Raw genomic sequence first — 22,500 nt, forward strand, 5'->3', positions numbered from 1 at the left:
AATGATGTATTTCTTTTTATCCGGTAAATAAATATATTTCCTACGTTTTTTCCACAATTCCTTTCACTATATTTTCTCTTAATTCTTGTTTTCCAATATCTCCAAAGGGACACCCAGATGAATACAAGTGGGTAGACGGTGATGAGTCCAACTTCACTGACTGGCAACCAGGGCAACCTGATCCGTGAGTATTTCTCTGTCTCTCTCTCTCTCTCTCTCTCTCTCTCTCTCTCTCTCTCTCTCTCTCTCTCTCTCTCTCAATGTTACAGCGAATGAAAGGTTAAGCACTCTCATTTCACGAAATATGCTAAAGTTAATAAATCGCAATAAGGAAAAAAAAGAAAGAAAAAAAAAAACCTAGGTTTTTAGGCAATTTTAAGTCACGTAATATGTTGAAGCTAATAAACCACAATTTCAAAAAAGTAAGAAAGAACAATTTTTTTATTTTTTTTATCTGCGAAATAACTGATTTTTTTTTTTTTGAGAAGTTGTGAATGACAGCCAGCGCAATGAAACAATTGATATTAAGAGTAAGTCTCTTAACAATATAATATAATTTGTCATATTCCAAGCGCTGGATCGGGGGAGGGGGGGGGGGGGCAATTCATCTCTGAAATGCTAATATGGAAATAAGGGGGTGAGGAAGGGGATGGAAGACAAACCAATGGATGTCTGTTTCTTGGAGAAGAAAGGCAGGCCTAAAGGATGGGCAGAAATTAATGAAAATTGTCAGACTTATTCTATAGGTGATATCCTTAAGTATCTCTGCAAGAAAACTACTAACTTCTTTAAAAGAGATTCCTTCACTATTATCATTATAACTTGCTAAGCTACTACCCTAGTTGGAAAAGCAAGATGCTATAAGCCCAAGGGCCCCAACAGGGAAAATAGCCCAGTGAGGAAAGGAATACTTTTGGTCCTCAATAGCCTGGCTTATAAGCATTGGATTATTACCATATTTATTTTCCATGTTTAATTAATTCACTCTTTTATTAATGTGACCCTGTCATCTTTTTGCTGAGTGGCCTTGTCGGATGTATGCTCTTTACTGTGCTATCGTTTAATCTAAAACCACCTGCTTAACAGGTGGTATTCTTTTGACTGGCCAGATAGTACTACATTGGATCCTTCTCACTGGTTACGGTTCATTTTCCCTTTGCCTACACATACACCGAATAGTCTGGCTTCGTCTTTACATATTCTCCTCTGTCCTCATACACCTGATAACACTGAGATTACCAAACAATTCCTCTTACCCAAGGGGTTACTGCATGGTAATTGTTCAGTGGCCACTTTCCTCTAGCTAAGGGTAGAAGAGACTCTTTAGCTATGGCAAGCAGCTCTTCTAGAAGAAGGACACTCCAAAATCAAACCATTGTTCTCTAGTCTTGGGTAGTGCCATAGCCTCAGTACCATAGTCTTCCACTGTTCTTGGTTAGAGTTCTCTTGCTTGAGGGTACACTCGGGCACACTATTCTATCTGATTTCTCTTCCTCTAGTTTTGTTAAAGTTTTTATAGTTTATATAGGAAATATTTATTCTAATGTTGTTACTGTTCTTAAAATATTTTATTTTTCCTTGTTTCCTTTCCTCACTGGGCTATTTTCCCTGTTGGGGCCACTGGGCTTATAGCATTCTGCTTTTCCAACTAGGGTTGTAGCTTAGCAAGTGATAATAATAATAATAATAATAATAATAATAATAATAATAATAATAATAATAATCATAATATAGGAGACATTTATTTTAATTTTGTAATTGTAATTAAAGTACTTTTTTTTTCTTTTTTTTCCTTTCCCCACTTGGCTATTTTCCCTGTTGGAGCCCCTGGCTTATAGCATCCTGCTTATCCAACTAGGGTTGCAGCTTCGCAAGTAATAATAATAATAATAATAATAATAATAATAATAATAATAATAATAATAATAATAATAATAATAATAATAATAATGATTTCTATTGTGATCAGTAAAGATCCTGTTTTTTCATTTGTAGGGCAACTGCCGGGACCGGATGTGGTGCAGTTGACCCAGAGGACGAAAAGGGACTCTGGGTAGCTGCAAATTGTGAAATCAATGCCTTCGATTACATCTGCGAAAAGAAACAAGGTTGGTTAACTTTTGAATGTGGATATGACGTGTCATTCCTCTTTTATTGTGTGGCCTTAACTCAGGGTTATTAAATCAAATAATGCATAGTTTATCTAGTTATTTATTTCCAATAAAATGCAGTTAATTTAGTTAATATATGAAACAAGTTGGCAACTTGGTGTCCACATTGGACAGACTTACCATGTATTCTTATAGGAAGAAATAGTTTCGTATGCACATATTTGGTATACGTGGCCGTTTTCATGAACGAATTAATCGTGAATAACAAGAACTAACTGTACAACAAAAACAGAAGCACAGCAGCAACAACAACAACATAAAATGCAACAACAACAACAAATAGAGCCGTTTCAGTTTTTATTATAGTAACGGACGACGATATAAAAGCTATGCCTCAAAATCATTAAAACCATATTCTATTATTACCTAATTGCCTCTTCAAAGAAAACGTAAGTTTTGAGAGGGTAACTAAATAAGAAATGAATCGAGCATGTTTTCAGACTAAAATTAACACAAGGATTCAAGCGCCCATAAAATAAGATTATATATATATATATATATATATATATATATATATATATATATATATATATATATATATATATATATATATATATATATAATATATATATATAATATATATATATATATATATATATATATATGCATATATATATACATATATATATATATATATATATATATATATATATATATATATATATATATATATACATATATATATGTATATATATATAAATATAAATATATACATATATATGTATGTATATATATATATATATATATATATATATATATATATATATATATATATATATATATTACATAAAACCATATGATATAATTTATAAAATTTCTGCTGTATGAAATGCTTATCTAAATATTAAATTACCTGACGTTGTTAAATGGAATATCTTTTTATTTCAAGCCCATAACGTTTTCGTTACATCGATTATAGAATTTATAAAAAAAAAAGATTCAGAAATTCATGAAAGGAATATCAGTGAGCCACTACTATCGATTGAATCTGTATTACTGTTACTTAAGATAAATAAAGGCCCTCTTATACTGAGAGTGAGCAAGTTAATCTACTTTTTTTCCTACCAGAAAGACATTTTGTTACTAATATTCCCTTACTAAAAAAATCCCTCTAAAAGTAATTTGTCTTATTTTTAGAGGCTTGTGTTTACGGCTGGGAACTTTTCGGTGACTCGTGTTATTACTTCAACACCGAGAAATCTGACGTCCTGGTGTGGGAGAACGCAAGAGCCACCTGTGATGAAGTGGGAGCCCACCTGGTCATCATTGACGGCCCAGAGGAAAACACTTTCATTTCACAGCACATGCAGCCGGATGATAACCTTTGGCTCGGACTGAAGAGTGAGTTATTCAATCATTTTAATCTTTTTTTTTTATCATTTCTTAATGCATTATTTTCATTTTCTTGCAATAACAGAACTGGGATTATAGATTATAATTTTACATACACATAATTTGCATTTGAATACATACACACACCTATATATGCATATATATATATATATATATATATATATATATATATATATATATATATATATATATATATATATATATATATTACTGTATATATATTTAAGAAAAATTCTAGAGCTTGCTCACAAAGTGAATCTTGAATGCCTTAAACAGTACAGAACTAAAAATATCTTACAAAGCAAGGCAAGCAAAGACTTCTATTAATCTATTTTCTTAGAATATTGTCTTTGTTTTATCAGCCTATCATTTCTATAAATTTCCATATATTTACGTAACTGCTAAGTTCGGTAAATTCAATAATACAAGGATATGAAACATTTTTTTCACAAGGATGAATAGTAAAAGCTTCTACTTAATCATATATTAAGAATATTTTCTCTGTTTTGGTCAATAGTATTTCTGAAATTCAATCCAAAAGTAAAGTTTAAGATCTTTCTTGCATGCGAGCTTTTTCCTATATTAGAACTCATTTCTTTGAAATTTTTTTACTGGGCCATTTGAATCAAATGAACCAAATAAGCGTTTGTTTTAACTGCTCTCTAAAGCTTTTCAACTGTATGATGATACGTTTCCTTCAGCACACGACTCAAACCCGACTTAATTTTTTAAGAAAATTATCTTTGTTGAAACAAGAGACTTTTTTCCTTCGTATAAGGTTATTATTTTTTTTACTGTCGAAACTAATGCATCAATGGCACTATTTTGCTTTAACAGAACTGGGAACATAAATTCTTTTCATGATAGAGGATAATTTCATTAGAATAGCATATATTCATGCACGAACGAACAAACGCACACACATAAATGAATATATATATATATATATATGTATATATATATACATATATATATATATATATATATATATATATATATATATATATATATATATATATATAATGTGTGTGTATGTGTATAATATAAATGGGAACTAAGTGTTGTGTGTTTGGTAGCAAACACAAGGCTTCCAGTATTCGTTTTAAATGGTATTGATCCATTGATCCCTCAAACACGTCTTGCCCTTTACCTTTGTGGTCTCAAACAAACTAATTCTAGAGTTCAGCATCCTAAGGAAAGAACCTAAAATAAACCATTTCTTACAGGTAAACCCAATGATAAATTTTACTGGATCGACGATACGGTGATGAACTTCACTTCCATGTCCGACATGGATAGGGACGAAGCACTCGCTGCAGATACTGATCGATGTGTTAATTTCCATCTCACGGGTTAGTTTTTTCTGATGCATTTATATTTCCCCAAATACAAGATTATCAAAAAAAATTTATGTTCCATCAAGTGCGGGTTGAAAATCCAAATTATCAAAATTATTATTATTAAAATTTTTGAAATTATGATTATTATTATTTAGAAATTAATAAAATCATCAAAATGATCATTGCCTATATTCTTCATCAGTTATAGTTTACATTTTGTTTGATAGCTTAATAGTCTGTTTACTTTGACTTCTAAGAGAAGAGTATTTTTGGACGGGTCTTTTTCACTTTTACAAAATGCCTCGGATTGTTAAAACTATTCATCATGCTGTAAAAGCTGCAAAAGAAAAGGATGAAGCGAAAACCGATTGCTATGCAAAGTGCATTGCAAGGAAATAAGCTACTACGAATTTTTGCACTTCATTATGAATTTTGTTTTGGTTTACGTACGATGGTTCATATCAACATGGGCAATGACGGAAAAGAATATTCAGCTATACCAGATAACTTCTAAGTGAAGGCAAACAACAACGTTATACTGAACGATTTTATTTTAATTGTTCATTACTTCTTATATAGTTTATCTATTTCCTTATTTCCTGTCCACACTGGGCTAGTTTTCTGTTGGAGCCCTTTGGCTTATAGCATCCTGTTTTTCTAAATAGGGTTGTAGCTTAGCTAATAATAATAATAATAATAATAATAATAATAATAATAATAATAATAATAATAATAATAATAATAGTAATAACAATAATAATAATAATAATAATAATCAAGAAGGCATGTGCTCATCAGAGGGTTTTTGGGGTTAAATAACTGATATTAGCCGAAGTTTGAAGTCATAATACCTAACGATATATTGCTACAGTTTTACTTTAAGGACACAGCATCTAACGATAGTTTGTTACGTTACAATACATTAATCCTCCTTTCCTCTTCCTCCCTAGACCCAGACACAGTAGCTTGGACACCGATGGATTGTTACCTCCCCAGGCACTACATCTGCGAGGCGAAACAAGGGGATCCCATCCATCTGATTCACCATCTAAGTAAGAATGGCGTTTTTGTTTTTGCTAATCATATCCTTACATGTATCAGTTCACAAAACTTTCCACTGGACTCCACAAGGCACTAGAAGAGTTGAAAGACCCAGGCCTCCATGGCTGAGGACTATGAAGTGTGAAGTAAGAGATGATGAATAGAGAATTATTGATTTAAAAGCTCAAGATAGAAACGACTGGCGGAATCTAACCGAGGCCCTTTGCATCAATACACGCAGGAGGAGATGATGATGATGATTTCAGACATTACTCCTTTGACTACTAAAATTTTTTCGTACCCTCTAGTCTATCATATTTCAATACATTCTTCTATTTTGTGTTACCTGTGTTTAATTCCATAGTTAACCTATATTCTTTACGTTACACATTTCAACTTCATTAGAAACATTTGATTGCATAAATTTGGGTTTAATCTAATGCTTTCTTTTAGTTTATAATTTACAAACAGAATAATATGGTATTTAACAAAATTATATATCACCTATCGTATGAGAATAAAATTAACATAACGAGACGGCGCAATGTGACTCTGAATTAGTTGTAATGCAGGTGCATAGCTAGACACAAGAGTCTCTGGCACACCTCGTTCCTAAGAAATGCACCCTGTTACACCCTTACTTCGTGGTAAGTAACCTAACATAGTATAGGCAGAGGTTGTGGGTACTGCCAAAAACAGGAACTCGTAGCTGGGTGCACTTCTTCAGAGGGAGGTGCACCAGAAATTCCTGTATCCAACCGTACCTATGAGGACTATTGCATACAAATATGGAAGTGTATACTCTAAGGGCTCCGATTACTTAAAATGACTTTGTAAATTGCAGGTGACAAATATTGCCCCTCTGGTTGGGTGATGAATGATAACCGGTGTTACTACATGAGCGAAGAGGAAAAGACCTGGCAAGATGCTCGGAAATATTGCCAGGATAATCTGGGGGATCTCATCTCTATCAACTCTTGGGCTGAACAGGACTTCGTTCATAGTAAGTTCTTGGGGGTAACTCTTTTTTTTCTATCTTCTTGTTCTTGTGAGTTCTTGGGGGCAACTTTTTTTATTTTTCTAATATCCTCTTGCTCTTGAGTTCCTGGAGGCAACTGTTTTTTGCTAATATATTCTTGTTCTTGTGAGTTATTGGGGGAAACTTTTTTTTTTTTAATTTGTCTAATATCCTCTTGCTCTTGTGAGTTCTTGGAGGCAAGGTTTTTTGCTAATATCTTTATGTTCTTGTGAGTTCTTGGGGCAACTTTTTTTTTTTTTCTAATATCCTCTTGTTCTTGTGAGGTCTTGGGGGGTAAATTTTTTTTTTCTAAAATCTTCTTGTTCTTGTGAGTACTTAGGGTTATTTTTTCTAATATATTATTATTCTTGTGAGTTCATGGGGGCAACTTTTTTTTTCTAATATCCTCTTGTTCTTGTGAGGTCTTGGGGGGTAACTTTTTTTAATATCTTCTTGTTCTTGTGAGTACTTAAGAGGTTATTTTTTCTAATATATTCTTGTTCTTGTTAGTTCTTGGGGGCAACTTTTTTTTTTCTAATATCCTCCTGGTCTTGTGAATTAATAGAGGCAACTTTTTTTGCTAATATCTTCTTCTTGTGAGTTCTTGGGGGCAACTTTTTTTTTCTAATATCCTCTTGCTCTTGTGAGGTCTTGGGGGGTAATTTTTTTTTTTTTTTTAATATCTTCTTGTGCTTGTGAGTACAATACTTGGGGGCATTGTTTTCTAATGTATTCTAGTTCTTGTGAGTACTTGGGGGCATTCTATTCTAATATATTCTTGTTCTTGTGAGTTCTTTGGAATAAATATTTTTCTAACATCTTGTTTTTGTAAGTTCTTGGGGGTTACTTTTTCTTTATAACATCTTCTTGTTCTCAGTGGTAAAGTTTTTCCAATCTTTCTTAGATTTCCTCTTTTTTGGCTTTCATGTGTTTAGTATATCGATAAAAAAAGTTTAGCTATAAGATGATTTTTTTTTTTGTATATTTGACATAAAACTCACTTTGTAAGACGTATATTATACTAGTAGTTATTGATTATAAACATTACATATTAATGAATTGCAGAGATCTGACTTTAATGTAAACCATTACTCTTAGGATTTACTTCCTTCTTAATCAGGCAGTTTAACCGGCGAAAGTTCAAAAGTTGAAACTCGTAGCGAATGTTTTTGAGTTGAACAGGCTGACATAAGTCTCTCTTTATAGTTTACATATAAAATATCTATTTTAATGTTGTTATCGTTTTAGAATATATCATATTAATTGTTCACTACTTCTCTTGTAGTTTATTTATCTATTTCCTTTCCTCACTGAGCTATTTTTTCCTTTTGGAGCCTTTGGGCCTATAGCATGCGGCTTTTCCAAGTAGCGTTGCAGCTTAGCTAATAATAATAATAATAATAATAATAATAATAATAATAACAAATTAATTGGATATTGTTTCTGTTCAGCTAACATAGACAGCGACATCCTAATGGGATACACAGATGCAGTGGAAGAAGGTGTTTGGCTGTGGAGTGACGGATCACCTGTAGAAGTAGTCAACTGGAATACAGGTAATCAATCAGCTCATCATATAGAGAACAATTCTTGATAAGATTGCATATGCAATTCCAACTATATCCTTAGGATATTTCGCATAAATGCATTAATATTTTATAGACTTAATATTTTATAGACTGCATTGATATTTTATAGACTGCATTGATATTTTATAGACTGCATTGATTTTTTATAGACTGCATTGATATTTTTTCTACAGAGGAAATATAACCTGAATTTGGCCCCCCTTTCGAAAATCCCCACAGAAAAAATATATCCTTTTCGAACAACAGTGAATTTAGTTCGTATTAATTTTAAATAGATAGTATATGAAAACTCTGCAGTGGGATAATGAGTTTTCTTTAAGAAGGACTTATATTTAAGCTGCTATTCACATCACCAATAGGACTGCTCAGTTGGATCCTGGTCAAAACTGCATTTAGGAATTATCAGAATTATTGATTATAATATACAGATGGTAGATTGGATTCAAGAAGAACATCTGAAACTTTAATGTCAAAGTTTAGCTAAACCTTAGACTTTAACCATTAACAATATTCCTCTGGTTATTCTTTTCTTCTTGACAATATATATATATATATATATATATATATATATATATATATATATATATATAGATATATATATATATATATATATATATATATATATATATATATATATAGATATATATATATATATATATATATATATATATATATATATAATTTTTTCCTAGGAAAGTAAATTCATTACAGGTAAAGTATGTTTTGGAGAGTTTTCACGAGAGATAAACTCACCCAATTAACAATTAATACTAGAACTTTATGTTCATATTACTGTACGCGACCTGTCAAAAAATGACGATAAAGTATTTAGATAGATGCACACGCACACACATACAAATTCAACCCCTCTTACCCTTCTCCCTTTCCTAACTACAACCCGTCTCACCAGGGCATGACTACTCCCTCCCGCCATACCCGAGAGAAGGGGATAGATCGAGTAGTTATATTTCTCGCCATACCGTTGGGTGTGACTGAAAAAAGTTTGTATATATATATATACACACATACACACACACACACACACACACACATATATATATATATATATATATATATATATATATATATTTATATATATCCAGACACTTGCTCTTCATTATATAGGGGAAGTAGCTATTTCGGTCTATTAAACTTTCATATAGGTATTAAAACTATTTTCATATAATTCCAGAACACACACTTAATTTGGGCAGATCTTTCTTAAGCAAAAATGAGTTTTTCCGCATTAGAAATCTGACTTCTCATGAGGATTGATATTTGTACACCAAAAGATGCTCTAATCCTCTACTCTTATATAAATGATTTGACCACTTCAAATTCGTTAACACATTCTTCAGTGAAGAATAGATATAAAGACAACCCTTAAAATATTAAAACATTATAAAGTATATCCAATGGTGCTCTGCCTGTCTATCTGTCTATTTTAAGACTCTAGTTGTTTGGGATGCCACATCTGCTTAACACTTTTTGCTGTTTTTAAATCGATTTTTGAAAAAACAATTCGGACTCCAGAATATTTTGCAGCATAAAAAATATCAAAAGCCACAAAGGAAAATATATAATTTCTCTAGAAACACATTCTGGGTTTCTGTATGTTGTTAACAAATCATCGATAAAGCAAAGATTTCTGTGAAATTTCTGTATAATACTGAAAAGATGAAAGGATATTAATCGAGTAAAATGTTTAATAAGAACGATTTACTTCTGTAGTTCCTATAAGATGATTAGATTTACTTTCTAGTACTTAAAGGGTAAGAAGATCTACTTTTCTAGTCACTAAAAGGTAAGTATATTTACCTTTCTAGTAATGAAAAGAAAGTTTTACCTTTTTAGTACTTGAAAGGTAAGTACATTTAATTATCTAGCATTTGAAAGGTAAGTATTTAACACAATATTCTTACGGCCTGATCGAAGATAACCTTTCCTGCAGAATTAAAAGGAAAGCATGAAAAGTGTTGCTAACACCAAACCTACATGCTCTTGGTGAACTTAGTCGACACAGTAGGATTTTAAGGAAAAAACACATTACCATTTTGGGTGAAATAACCATGACCCTAAAACATTACCATTCCCTGATCTTGTGTCCTCCAATATCAATGACTGATTTATTTTTAACGTAAATACTCAAGAGGATGGTGTAGCATATATATATATATATATATATATATATATATATATATATATATATATATATATATATACACATACATATATATATATTTATATATATATATTCATATATATATATATATTTATATATATATATATATTATATATATAAATATACAATATATATATATATATATATATATATATTCATATATATATATATATATATTTATATATATATATATTATATATATAAATATACAATATATGTATATATATATATATATATATATATATATATATATATATATATATATATATATATATATATATATATATAACTATCCTCATCAACATGACTAGTACACTTCAGAACAAAGGCCTCAGACATGTCCTTCCACTTGCGTCTATTTATAGTCTTTCTGTGCCAGTCCACGACCATAAACTTATTTTGTTCTACGATCCATCGTCTTTTCTCCCTTCCCATGTTTCTTTTACAACCTATAGGGACACATTCTGTTATTCTTAATGTCCATCCGTTGTCTGTCATTCTCATTATATGTCCTGCTCATATCCATTTCTTTTTCTTACATGTTGTTAGAATATCTTCTAATTTAGTTTGCTCTCGCATCCATGTTGCCATTTTTCTGTCTCTTAGTGTTATTCCCATCATTATTCTTTCCATAGCTCTTTGAGTTGCAAGTAGCTTATGTTCCAAGACTTTAGTAAGGCTCCAAGTTTCTGATGCATATACTGGTAGGACCATCTCATTAAATACTATTCTTTTTAGAGAAAGTATCATTTAATTTTTCATAAATCTTATTTTGTTTCCCAAATGCTCTCCATCTCATGCTTATCCTTCTTTTCATTTCGGTCTCATGTTCTGAGTAAACACTTACTGTCTGTCCTAAGTACGTATTTTCACTAACAATCTCTAGAGGCTCGTTTATACCTTATTTGTTGTCTCTTCACTTTCATTGAATATTATCTTAATTTTACTTATATTCCTTTTCAATCCTACATTTCTACCTTCTCTATTCAAATCTTCTATTATCTCTTACGATTCATCCTATGATTCACTAAACAGAACTAGGCCTATGTCATCTGCAAAGCTTAAGTTGTTGAGGTATTCCCCATTAACATTACTTCCTACATTTTTCCAATCTAAATTCTTTAAAAATTTATCCTAGGCATGCTGTAAATAATTCAGGAGAGATGGTGTTTCCCTGTCTGATTCCTTTCTCAATGGAAATTTTCTCACTATCTTTATGTAGTTTTAGGATTACTGTACTTCCTCTATAGATATATTAGTGTCCAAACATAAGATTCTTCTATTCCTTGGTTGTGAAGGGCTTTCATTACTGCTGATGTTTTGAAAATATCTAAAGCTTTCTCATTGTCTAAAAATGCCACACATATTGGTTTGTCATACTCTGTTGATTTTTTCCATTAGGTGGATATGGTCAGTTGTTAAATACCCACTTCTAAAACCTGCCTGCTCTCTTGGTTGAATAAAGTCTAGCTGTCTTTCTATTTGGGCTAATATGATCTTTGAAAATACTTTACATATTACAGAGCAAAAAATTATTAGGCGGTAATTTTTCAGGTCTTATGTATCTCCCTTTTTGTGAATTAGTATAATGATAAAGTCTTTCCAAGCTGTAGGTATAGAGCATTCTTGCAGATATTTGATGTAAAGTTCAGCCAGTTTTACTACTATGAAATCTCCTTCATCTATTATTATATTGTAAGGCCAACTTCTCCAGCTTATTCGCCTCTTTTCCTGCCTTTTAATGCTTTCTTTACTTCTCCTACTAATAATTTTGGTACTGGCTCAAGTATTTCATCATTTCTATTAAAGAGATTTGTTATATCCCTATTGCATAGCATTATATAGAAATCCTATGCAATTTTTATCACTCCATCTCTATTGTGGATAATATCTGAATTTTCATTCTTTAAAGCAATCATCTGTTGGCGCCCTGTTCCAAATATCCTGTTCATCAATTTGATGCTTCTTCCTTTCTTTAGTATTTCCTCAATTTTGGTCTGATTCTATTAACGAATAACTTGGGCTTTTAGTTTGTTTATTGTTTTGGATAGTTCTGCTAATTCTATTTCACCTCTCTTGGATTTTACCATCATTTTCAATCTTTTCTTTATTAAGTTTTTGGTCTTTTCTGATATTTTCCTTGACCTTGTTTAGGAACTCTTCCACGTATCTCTTGTGCTGATTCCAATACAAATTTTGTTAAATTACTGTTCATTTTTTCTTTACTTGCTTTCATTTCATCATGTAGCTGGGAGTACCTATTTTGTATTGCTAAACTTAACACATCAGATTTTTCTCTTAAAATTAATTTTTCTCTCTATTTCCTTAGATCTAAAGAAATTTCGCTTCTTACCATTCTATATATATATATATATATATATATATATATATATATATATATATATATATATATAAATGTGTGCGTAAGTAGCCTATATATATGCATGTATGGATTTTGGATTTTATACATACATATGTAGGCTATATACACACTTATATATACATGTATGTATGTACATGCATATATATGTATATGTATATATGTGCATATATATACATACATATATATATATATATATACACATATACATATGCAGATATATATTTATATATATACTCACATATATATACAAACACTCACACACACACACACATACATATATATATATATATATATATATATATATATATATATATATATATATATATATATATATATATATCACAATTTATCACCTTTTATAACAGGAGAACCGAATGGGCAAACTACGCAGAACTGTGGTGTGATGTACGGGAATAGCGGAAAATGGGACGACTGGTACTGTGATCACACACGTAACTTCGGTTGTGAAATGCCTGCATCAGACACTCCATTCGGACCCACTGTACCTCCTACGTCAACATCTCCACCTTATTGTGAGTACCAACATTAAAATAACCAGATTATTTGATTGGGTATTCAATTTTTCAATCTATGATATTGATTATACATTCACTAAAAGATTTTTGCCGTGAATGATTAAATAGTTGAGATACTACCACTAAAGAGGTAGGCTATAGGGACCTTTAACTGGCCAGATAGCACTACAGTTTATTTTTCCTTTGCATACACATACACTGAATAGCCTTGCCTATTCTTTCCACATTCTCCTCTGTCATAATACCCCTGACAACATGAAGATTACCAAACAATTCTTGTTCGCGGAAGGGGTTAACTACTGCAGTGAAATTGTTCAGTGGCTACTTTCCCCTTTGTAAGGGTAGAAGAGACACTCCAAAATCAAACCATTGTTTTCTTGTCTTATGCAGTGCCATAGCCTCTGTACCATGGTCTTTCACTGTCTTGGGATAGAGTTCTCTTGCTTGAGGGTACAATCGGACACAGTGTTCCATCATATTTTTCTTCCTCTTATTTTTATGAATTTTTATAGTGTATACACGAAAGACCTATTTTACTGTTAATGTTGTTACTGTTTTTAACATATTCTAATTGAACATTACTTCTCTTGTAGCTTATTTTTTTCTTATTTCCTTTCGACACGGCTATTTTTCCCTTTTGGAACCATTGGGCTGATAACATCCTACTTTTCTAACTAGGAGTTTAGCTTAGCTTGCAATAGATATGTATGTATGTATGTATGTATGTATGTATGTATGTATATATATATATATATATATATATAAATACAGTATATATATATATATATATATATATATACATAAGTATGCTTTTGCAAATAATTGTATGTATATATATATATATATATATATATATATATATATATATATATAAAAGTATGCTTTTGCAAATAAATGTATATATATATATATATATATATATATATATATATATATATATACATATATATATATACATATATATATATATATATATATATACACATACAGAGAGAGAGAGAGAGAGAGAGAGAGAGAGAGAGAGAGAGAGAGAGAGAGAGAGAGAGATGTGTGTGCACAAGTTTATTTACAGTATGTTTATGTATGGATTTTGGATTTTATACAACATCTAAATACTCATCTTATATATACTGTATGTGCATATATATTTCTTCGAATATATTTCTTGGAAAAGCCGGATGCTATAAGCCCAAGGGCTCCAAAACGAAAAACAACCCAGTAAGGAAAGGAAATAAGGAAAGAGCAAGAGAAGCAATTAACAATTAAAATATTCTAAGAAAAGTAACATCAAAATAAATCTTTTATATATAAACAATAAAAACTTTAATAAAACGATATGAAGAAAATAAGATAGCATAGTATGCCTGAGTGTACCCTCAAGCAAGAGAACTCTACCCCAAGACAGTGAAAGACCATGGTACAGAGGGTACGGCACTATCCAAGACCAGAGGACAGTGGTTTGATTTTGGGGTGTCCTTCTCCTAGAAGAGCTGCTTACCATATCTAAAGAGTCTCTTCTACCCATACCAAGAGAAAAGTAGCCACTGAACAATTACTTTGCAGTAGTTAACCCTTTGAGCGAGGAAGAATTGTTTGGTATTCTCAGTGTTGTCAGGTGTATGCGGACAGAGGAGAATATGTAAAGAATAGGCCAAACTATTCGGTGCATGTGTAGGCAAAAGGAAAATGAGCTGTAAAAGTAAACAGAGAAAAGGATCCAAGGTAGTACTGAAAGGCCAGTCGAAGGATCCAATAACTCTCTAGCGGTAGTATTTCAACGGGTGGCTGGTGCCCTGGCCAACCTACTAACTATGCATATGATTATACAATATGTGCACATCCACGAAAAAGAGCAGCATGAATACGGGAGCAAATTGAATTAGAAAATATTCTAACAACAAGTAAAAAAAAAAAAAATGGACATGGGCAGAACATATAAAGAGAAAGACAAATAATAGATGTATGAAAAGAATAACAGAATGGGCTCCTAAAAATTGCAAAATAAACAGGGGAAGGAAGAGAAAACGATGAATTGATGAGCTAAGAAAATTTGCGGGCATGGACAGTTAAAGATAGCCCATAAACAAACAGGAGTGGAAGGCCATGTCTGGGGCCTTTGTCCTGCAGTGGAGTAGTATCCGCTAATGATGATGATGTTAGACTTAAATAGTATAAGTAACTGAAATTAGTACAATCCTTTTGAATCAGTTATACTCTTTCGTGAACTAACCGGGTTGATGGAGCACTAATTTACTCAGCCTATTGAAATAATTCAACATTAACTATTGAAGGTCCTTTGCTACCAACAGCTCTACTCTGGTATATGAACTAAAGTCGGGTAATACATAATTAAGTCTTCACATAAGCATATCATGAGACGTCCCTAATTATGTTCCTCTTTCTGACCCTACTTCTCTCATCATAGATTGTCTATTCAATTATTATTATTATTATTACTAGCCAAGCTACAACCCTAGTTGGAAAAGCAAGATGCTATAAGCCCAAGGGCTCCAACAGGGAAAAATAGCCCAGTGAGGAAAGGAAATAAGGAAATAAATAAACGATGAGAATAAATTAACAATATATCATTCTAAAAACAATAACAGCGTCAAAATAGATATGTCCTATATAAACTATTAACAACGTCAAAAACAGATGTGTCATATATTAACAATAAAAAGACTCATGTCACCCTGGTCAACATAAAAACAATAATTAGACATGAAAAATTCTTGTATGTGCAAAATACATATTAATGTGATATATATATATATATATAAATCCTACACATCAATGTGTCTATATGTATGTACTGTATCCGTGTTTTCTTTAACTACGTTTTAATCTTTATTTACCTTTTATATACAAACACGTATGTATCTAGAAATCTCATCAGCAAACAAACATATACATAAGAATAGTTTAATGGCGGGGGATACGACTCCCTCTAATTTAAACGCATATAAATGAATACCTAATTTGACATGACAATTCCTTCATTCCTGCAGCCGAGGCATGTGGATACGATTGGATAGAAAATGTCATTACTGGAGAATGTTTCATGGTTTTCCTCGAAGAGATGGATCAGTATTATGCTCAGGATCATTGTCGCCAGTTAGAGGAGTCTACAGAGGTCAACCTCATTTCTCTCTCCACTAAACAGGAACATCGGTTTGTCGCTGGTAGGTCACTTGTCAATAGCTATTGGGTAGCTAGATTTCTTCAGGTCTAATCTACATTCTTTAAAGGTAAATTTTTCATGAAGAAAAAATTATATGTACAATAATTTATTCTTTGTATTGGCCTGACCACCCTTATGGATGAGATTTATTTGTAACCGTAATGTAAATTATGCAGAATGTCGGAGGTCGTTACTTTCACGTAATCCTTGAAATGTTCAATTTTCTTTTCATACTTAGTGTTTTCAAGGTTAAAACGCCAATTAACAATGCCTCATAATTATATGCAAAATATACTGTATATACTGATTCATCCGCGTAAAAAAATCCCAACATATTTATAGAGAAATAATCTTTCATGGTAAGGAATTGTGTCAGCATGTAATATCAAAAATCAAAGTACAGACTTTAGCAGAAATTCTTTCTTAAACTTTCTTATATAGAAGTCACTTTCATAATCTCCAAATGTATCTTACAGGATACTGATAAAAAAACAATATCTAATCCTTCCATTTCAGACTACATTTCGCACCAGAGTTACAGTCAGCAGGCATTTACGATCGGAATGAAAAACGTAATTAATGAAGGCAACTATTGGATTGACAATTCACCAGTCAGTTTCTTCAACTGGTATTCTGGAGAACCTTCTGGTGATGGCACCTGCACAGGTAAACCTTTGGTATTCCTCTTTTATCAAATGGCGATTAAACACAACGAGAAAATACTTAGATGATTTATTAAAAAACAATAATACTTAAAAATAGTTTAGAAAATTTATGACTTCAGATGCTCGAATTATACCTTACGTGAATCTAACAGAGAAATACTGTATGTGATGCCTTAATATTCAAGTGGTATCTCAAAAGGTTGTTTATAATTTTTTTTTTTTTTGGAAAACGATAGGAATATACATATGATATAAAGGAGAATAACCAAAATTATACATTTAACATAAAGAACAACCCAAATATACCTTTGGTATAAAGGAGAAATACAATAATATTCATCTAGTATCAAGGAGAAAGACCCTAATATAGACCACCATTCATTCAAAGGAAAAACGACCTAAATATACCCTTGATACATAGGAGAACGGCCTTAATATAGCTCTAAAATAAAGAAGAACGACTTCAATATATCTCTGATATAAAGGAGAATGACTCTAATATATATCTTGTATAAAAGAGAACAACTCTAACATATCTCTGATATAAAGGAGAACGACTCCAATATATATCTGATATAAAGGAGAACGACTCCAATATATCTCTGATTTAAAGAAGAACGACTCCAATATATATATCTGATATAAAGGAGAACGACTCCAATATATCTCTGATTTAAAGAAGACGACTCCAATATATATCTGATATAAAGGAGAACAACTCCAATATATCTCTGATATAAAGATTAACGACTCCAATATATTTCTGATATAAAGGAGAACGACTCCAATATATCTCTGATATAAAGGAGCGCTGCCCCAATGTACTTTCGCTATAAAAAGAATGTCTCCAATATATCTTTCTCTTGATACCTTTCACATAACGGAAGGTCAGATTCAAAATATTTAATCTAAAAGAGTTTATTTATAATTTGCACCAGAATCATCTAAGCCTATTTTGTTATTGTTATTTGGTTCGACAGACTTGTTTTCAGAAACCTTAACTTCCCATATGAATAAAAACTTCACTGAGTAGCAAGCCAGTCATGAGTCAATTGGATTACCAACCTATTGAGATGGCCTACTGGAAACGTCCCTGACTGGTGATCTGCCCTACTGGGGCTCGAGTCACGCTCAACCTCGATAGTTATTTGTAGTATCCGTAACCCACCCATCCTCGTGAGCTAAGGATGGGGAATTTTGGGGAACCTATAGGTCTACCTGCTGAATCAACAGCAGCCATTGCTTGGCCTCCCTGGTCTTTAGCTTGTGTGGAGAGTCGGCTTGGGCGCGGATTATATGTATACATGACCAGTCTTTAGGACATTGTCCTGCTAGGGCATTGTCATTGTCCCTTGCCTCTGTCATTCATAAGTGACCTTTAACTGCGACCTAAAGGTATTCAAGGCTTTCGATGTTAATTATCCAACCGAGAACTGGATATAAAAGTCAGTATCTGTAATGTAATGCACAATCAAGTTCCGTTGAAGTAAACATTCAACTACCAATAATAACAATTAGAATAAACAATCCTATGACAACGGTATTCATTTTTCCTACAATGGTTCTATATGGATAAAGGACACGGATCTACATCTTTTGGTGTTTTTAATAAACAGATTTAAGTGGTCTTTCTGTAATCTATAGATACGGAAGTATTTGTTTTCCCAATGTAAGGATCTTTTCATGAACCTTTTTTTAACTTCTTTTTTATTTCGTATTAGTATCCATTTGTACTTTTATCATACGTTTCCTATAACTTTATATAAAATATACTCTAGTTTTATATCGACAAATAAGTTCTTTACTTTCTTTCAGAAATGTACGTGATGAGCGGTAAATTCAATGACATTAGCTGTGATGAAAAACAAGCTTTTATCTGCGAGAAAAAAGGTAAGTATGTTTTGTTAAACATTTATGCAAGGTCGATGAAAATATTTATCTTTTTAATGCAAAACGATTATATTTTTTTCTGATTGATATTCTTAGGTTTGTTGCTCATCATTAGATCAATACCTACTTCTAATTACATACATCTAAAAATTATAACAAAAACCTGTTCTAAATTGCCATAGTGAGCACCCTTCTAATATGTTTCCCCATTAAACACTTTGATACTCATTGGTCACAATAAGCAATACATCAAAGCTGTATATTATAAATGCCACAAAGGGCACTAAGTAAATATAGGTTCAAACCACTACATTATTTAAGATTAATTCCACGTTAATAAAAAGATTGTTTAAATCAACAAAAAGTACATAGACATGAGCAGGAATCTTAGAAAATAACTGCAGTTTTGTCAAACTTGTTCCGGAAATATGGACGGTCGTTTTCATACCTTATTTCTTCTTCTTCTTTCCCACCGTTATCCCTACATTAAGGGGTCGCTTGCCTGATGCACCCTCTCCAATGCCTTCTATGAAAGGCATCCTCTTCCACCAAACCTCTTCTCTCCATGTCATCCTTCACCTTATCTCGCCAGCTTCCCTCTTGATCTTCTAACCCTTACAGGTTCCTCCCAAGCCCTCCTCACTCCCTCCCCACCATCAATCCTTAACACGTGTCCACACCATCTCTCAGTCGCAACACTCTTATCATCTAAGTAATCTTCATACCATGTTTATCATCATTCAAATTGATCTACCAACTGAGTCATCAGCAGCCATTGCCTAGCCCTCCCTGGTGTTAGCTAGGGTGGAGAGGGGGCTTTGGCGCTGATCATATGTATATATAGTCAGTCTATAGAGCATTGTCCTGCTAGCTAAGATATTATCACTACCCCTCGCCGCTGCCATTCATGAGTGGCCTTTAAACCTTTAGAGATTGATTGTGTTTAAATTATCTCAAATTAATTTTCAATTTTGCAATTAAAAAAAATCTTGAGGATTTATGTATTGCAATTTCTTGATATAGTAAATTTATAAATATTTCAGTATTTTTTTTTTTTTTAAGAATAATTTTAATGTGTTTTTCTCCTTCAATCAACAGGAAAAAATTACAAGCCACCCTCTCCTCCATCACCCCCCGATCGTAAGTCTACTGAATTGTTGCATTGTTATATTGAGAGCTTTAGGAAACTCAGTGTGTAATAACCACTGAAATCCTATGAAAATAATGTATACATTCTATAAGACAGAAATATAATTCCGTTTTTGAAATAGCTTTCCTTGTGCAGTTTCTATTTATCTTTTTTTTTTAATAATGATAAAAAACCATGAACATTTCAAATGAAAATCAATAGTCATTCCTTTTTTTTTAATAAAAAACTTCCTTTAATTTTGGCGTCGTTAAGTAGACACTAAATCATATATTTTGGTAGAAGGTTACGGATAAATCAATTTTCATCCATTTTATATAAAATCAGTAGAGATCGGCCAAAGCATAAAGAATATTCAGAGTATGAAATAACAATTGCACCTGTGATCGATTAAAATAAATTTATTGACATACAAATAGATGTGTATTAGTCTTAGAAAAGCTGCAATTGCTATTCAAGAATTTACATTATTAAAACAAAAATCTATGTAATCTTCAAAAAAGCAATATGAACAACGCCGCCATCCATTTTCGATGCCAAATCACTAATTGAATAATAAGTTACATTTAAAGGAAAATGTATCGATTCTAAATCCTAATTATCTCTGTATTTCAACAGCTATTTGTCCCTCCGGATGGACGACCTTCAATAGGCACTGCTACTTCTTTTCAAATAATACAGATACTTGGAAGAGTGCCAGAACCTGGTGTGAGTCAAACCTGGGCAGTAATTTAACTTCCATTGAGAATGCTGATGAAAATGAATTCATAAGAGGTAGGTTACTGATTTCTCCAGGTGAATGTCCTCACATATATTTGTGTATGTATACATACATATATATATATAAATATACATATATATATATATATATATATATATATATATATATATATATATGTATGTATGTATGTATATCTGTATATAATGTACATATAAATATATATATATATATATATATATATATATATATATATATATACTGTATATGTAAACATATTTATATATATATGTATATATATGCGTATATATATACATATATATGTATATATATACACATATATATGTATATATACATATATATATATACACACACGCATATATATATATATATACATATATATAATGACGAATATATTTTCTGTTTATTTCAATAGATACCGACTTCATGGGGTTAAATAATTTCCTATAAATACTTGACAATTAACAAGAAAGCACATGTACGCACATACACACATGTATATATAAACGTGTATATATAAACGTGTGTATATATATATATATATATATATATATATATATATATATATATATATATACATATATATATATATATATATATATATATATATATATATATACACACATACAGAAGTACCTTAGTTTACCAGTAACTCAGTATATGAAGAAATTGATATACGAGCTTGAAATTCAAATCTGTTTGTGAGTAAGCTATTGGTCTTCGAGCAAATATTTTCCTCTGGACAAGTAAAGCACTAAGTGACTATTCTGCAGTGAGCAGAATTTCTCTAGTGTAATGAAATACTGAACTATCTGTAAGTCTCAAATTAATTTGCTTTAAGGGTCTGATGTTAGTTGAGATATGTCTGTGAATAATATAACGCATACAGTATTAATTTATATGTGAGTGTACAATCAATTTTTAAACGAGACGTATGTGTAAAAATCAGAGGCGGGCAGACAAAAGCCATTAGGTATTTTGTAGAAAGGGAAATGGTCAAATGGTTTTGATGAAGGTAAATGAAAACTGCCAGTGTTGCGGTAATTATGATTTGAGTTACAGATAGGTTACATGACATTAAAGCATCTAGCAAGAACCACTGATAAATTAATAATGGCCGCCCATAGAGCAACAATCTCCTTCAGTGTGACAAGCCAAGAAGCTCCGAAACAGAGTGGCCTCGATCCAGCCCTCAATTACCACAGCACAGAAGTGGAACGGACATCCTTCATGGCTTTACATGACACCAGGAGGAGTGTTGCCAT

The 22,500-nt window shown here is 31.6% G+C and overlaps 1 protein-coding gene across 1 annotated transcript in view; it reads left to right on the forward strand.

Annotated features, from left to right (window-relative positions):
- The window catches only part of LOC137617672 (macrophage mannose receptor 1-like), a 74,555-nt gene that overhangs the window by 7,692 nt on the left and 44,363 nt on the right, over nucleotides 1–22,500 (forward strand). Inside the window, exons 7-19 of the mRNA XM_068347673.1 lie at nucleotides 108–184; nucleotides 1,996–2,108; nucleotides 3,309–3,512; nucleotides 4,751–4,876; nucleotides 5,815–5,916; nucleotides 6,750–6,908; nucleotides 8,375–8,479; nucleotides 13,443–13,610; nucleotides 16,622–16,795; nucleotides 17,311–17,460; nucleotides 19,275–19,349; nucleotides 20,448–20,489; nucleotides 21,115–21,270. Of these exons, the coding sequence (XP_068203774.1) occupies nucleotides 108–184; nucleotides 1,996–2,108; nucleotides 3,309–3,512; nucleotides 4,751–4,876; nucleotides 5,815–5,916; nucleotides 6,750–6,908; nucleotides 8,375–8,479; nucleotides 13,443–13,610; nucleotides 16,622–16,795; nucleotides 17,311–17,460; nucleotides 19,275–19,349; nucleotides 20,448–20,489; nucleotides 21,115–21,270 (1,651 nt within the window). The remainder of the gene's footprint in view (nucleotides 1–107; nucleotides 185–1,995; nucleotides 2,109–3,308; nucleotides 3,513–4,750; nucleotides 4,877–5,814; nucleotides 5,917–6,749; nucleotides 6,909–8,374; nucleotides 8,480–13,442; nucleotides 13,611–16,621; nucleotides 16,796–17,310; nucleotides 17,461–19,274; nucleotides 19,350–20,447; nucleotides 20,490–21,114; nucleotides 21,271–22,500) is intronic.

This window comes from Palaemon carinicauda, chromosome 2 (genome assembly GCF_036898095.1).
Source record: "Palaemon carinicauda isolate YSFRI2023 chromosome 2, ASM3689809v2, whole genome shotgun sequence".
Classification (NCBI taxonomy): domain Eukaryota; kingdom Metazoa; phylum Arthropoda; class Malacostraca; order Decapoda; family Palaemonidae; genus Palaemon; species Palaemon carinicauda.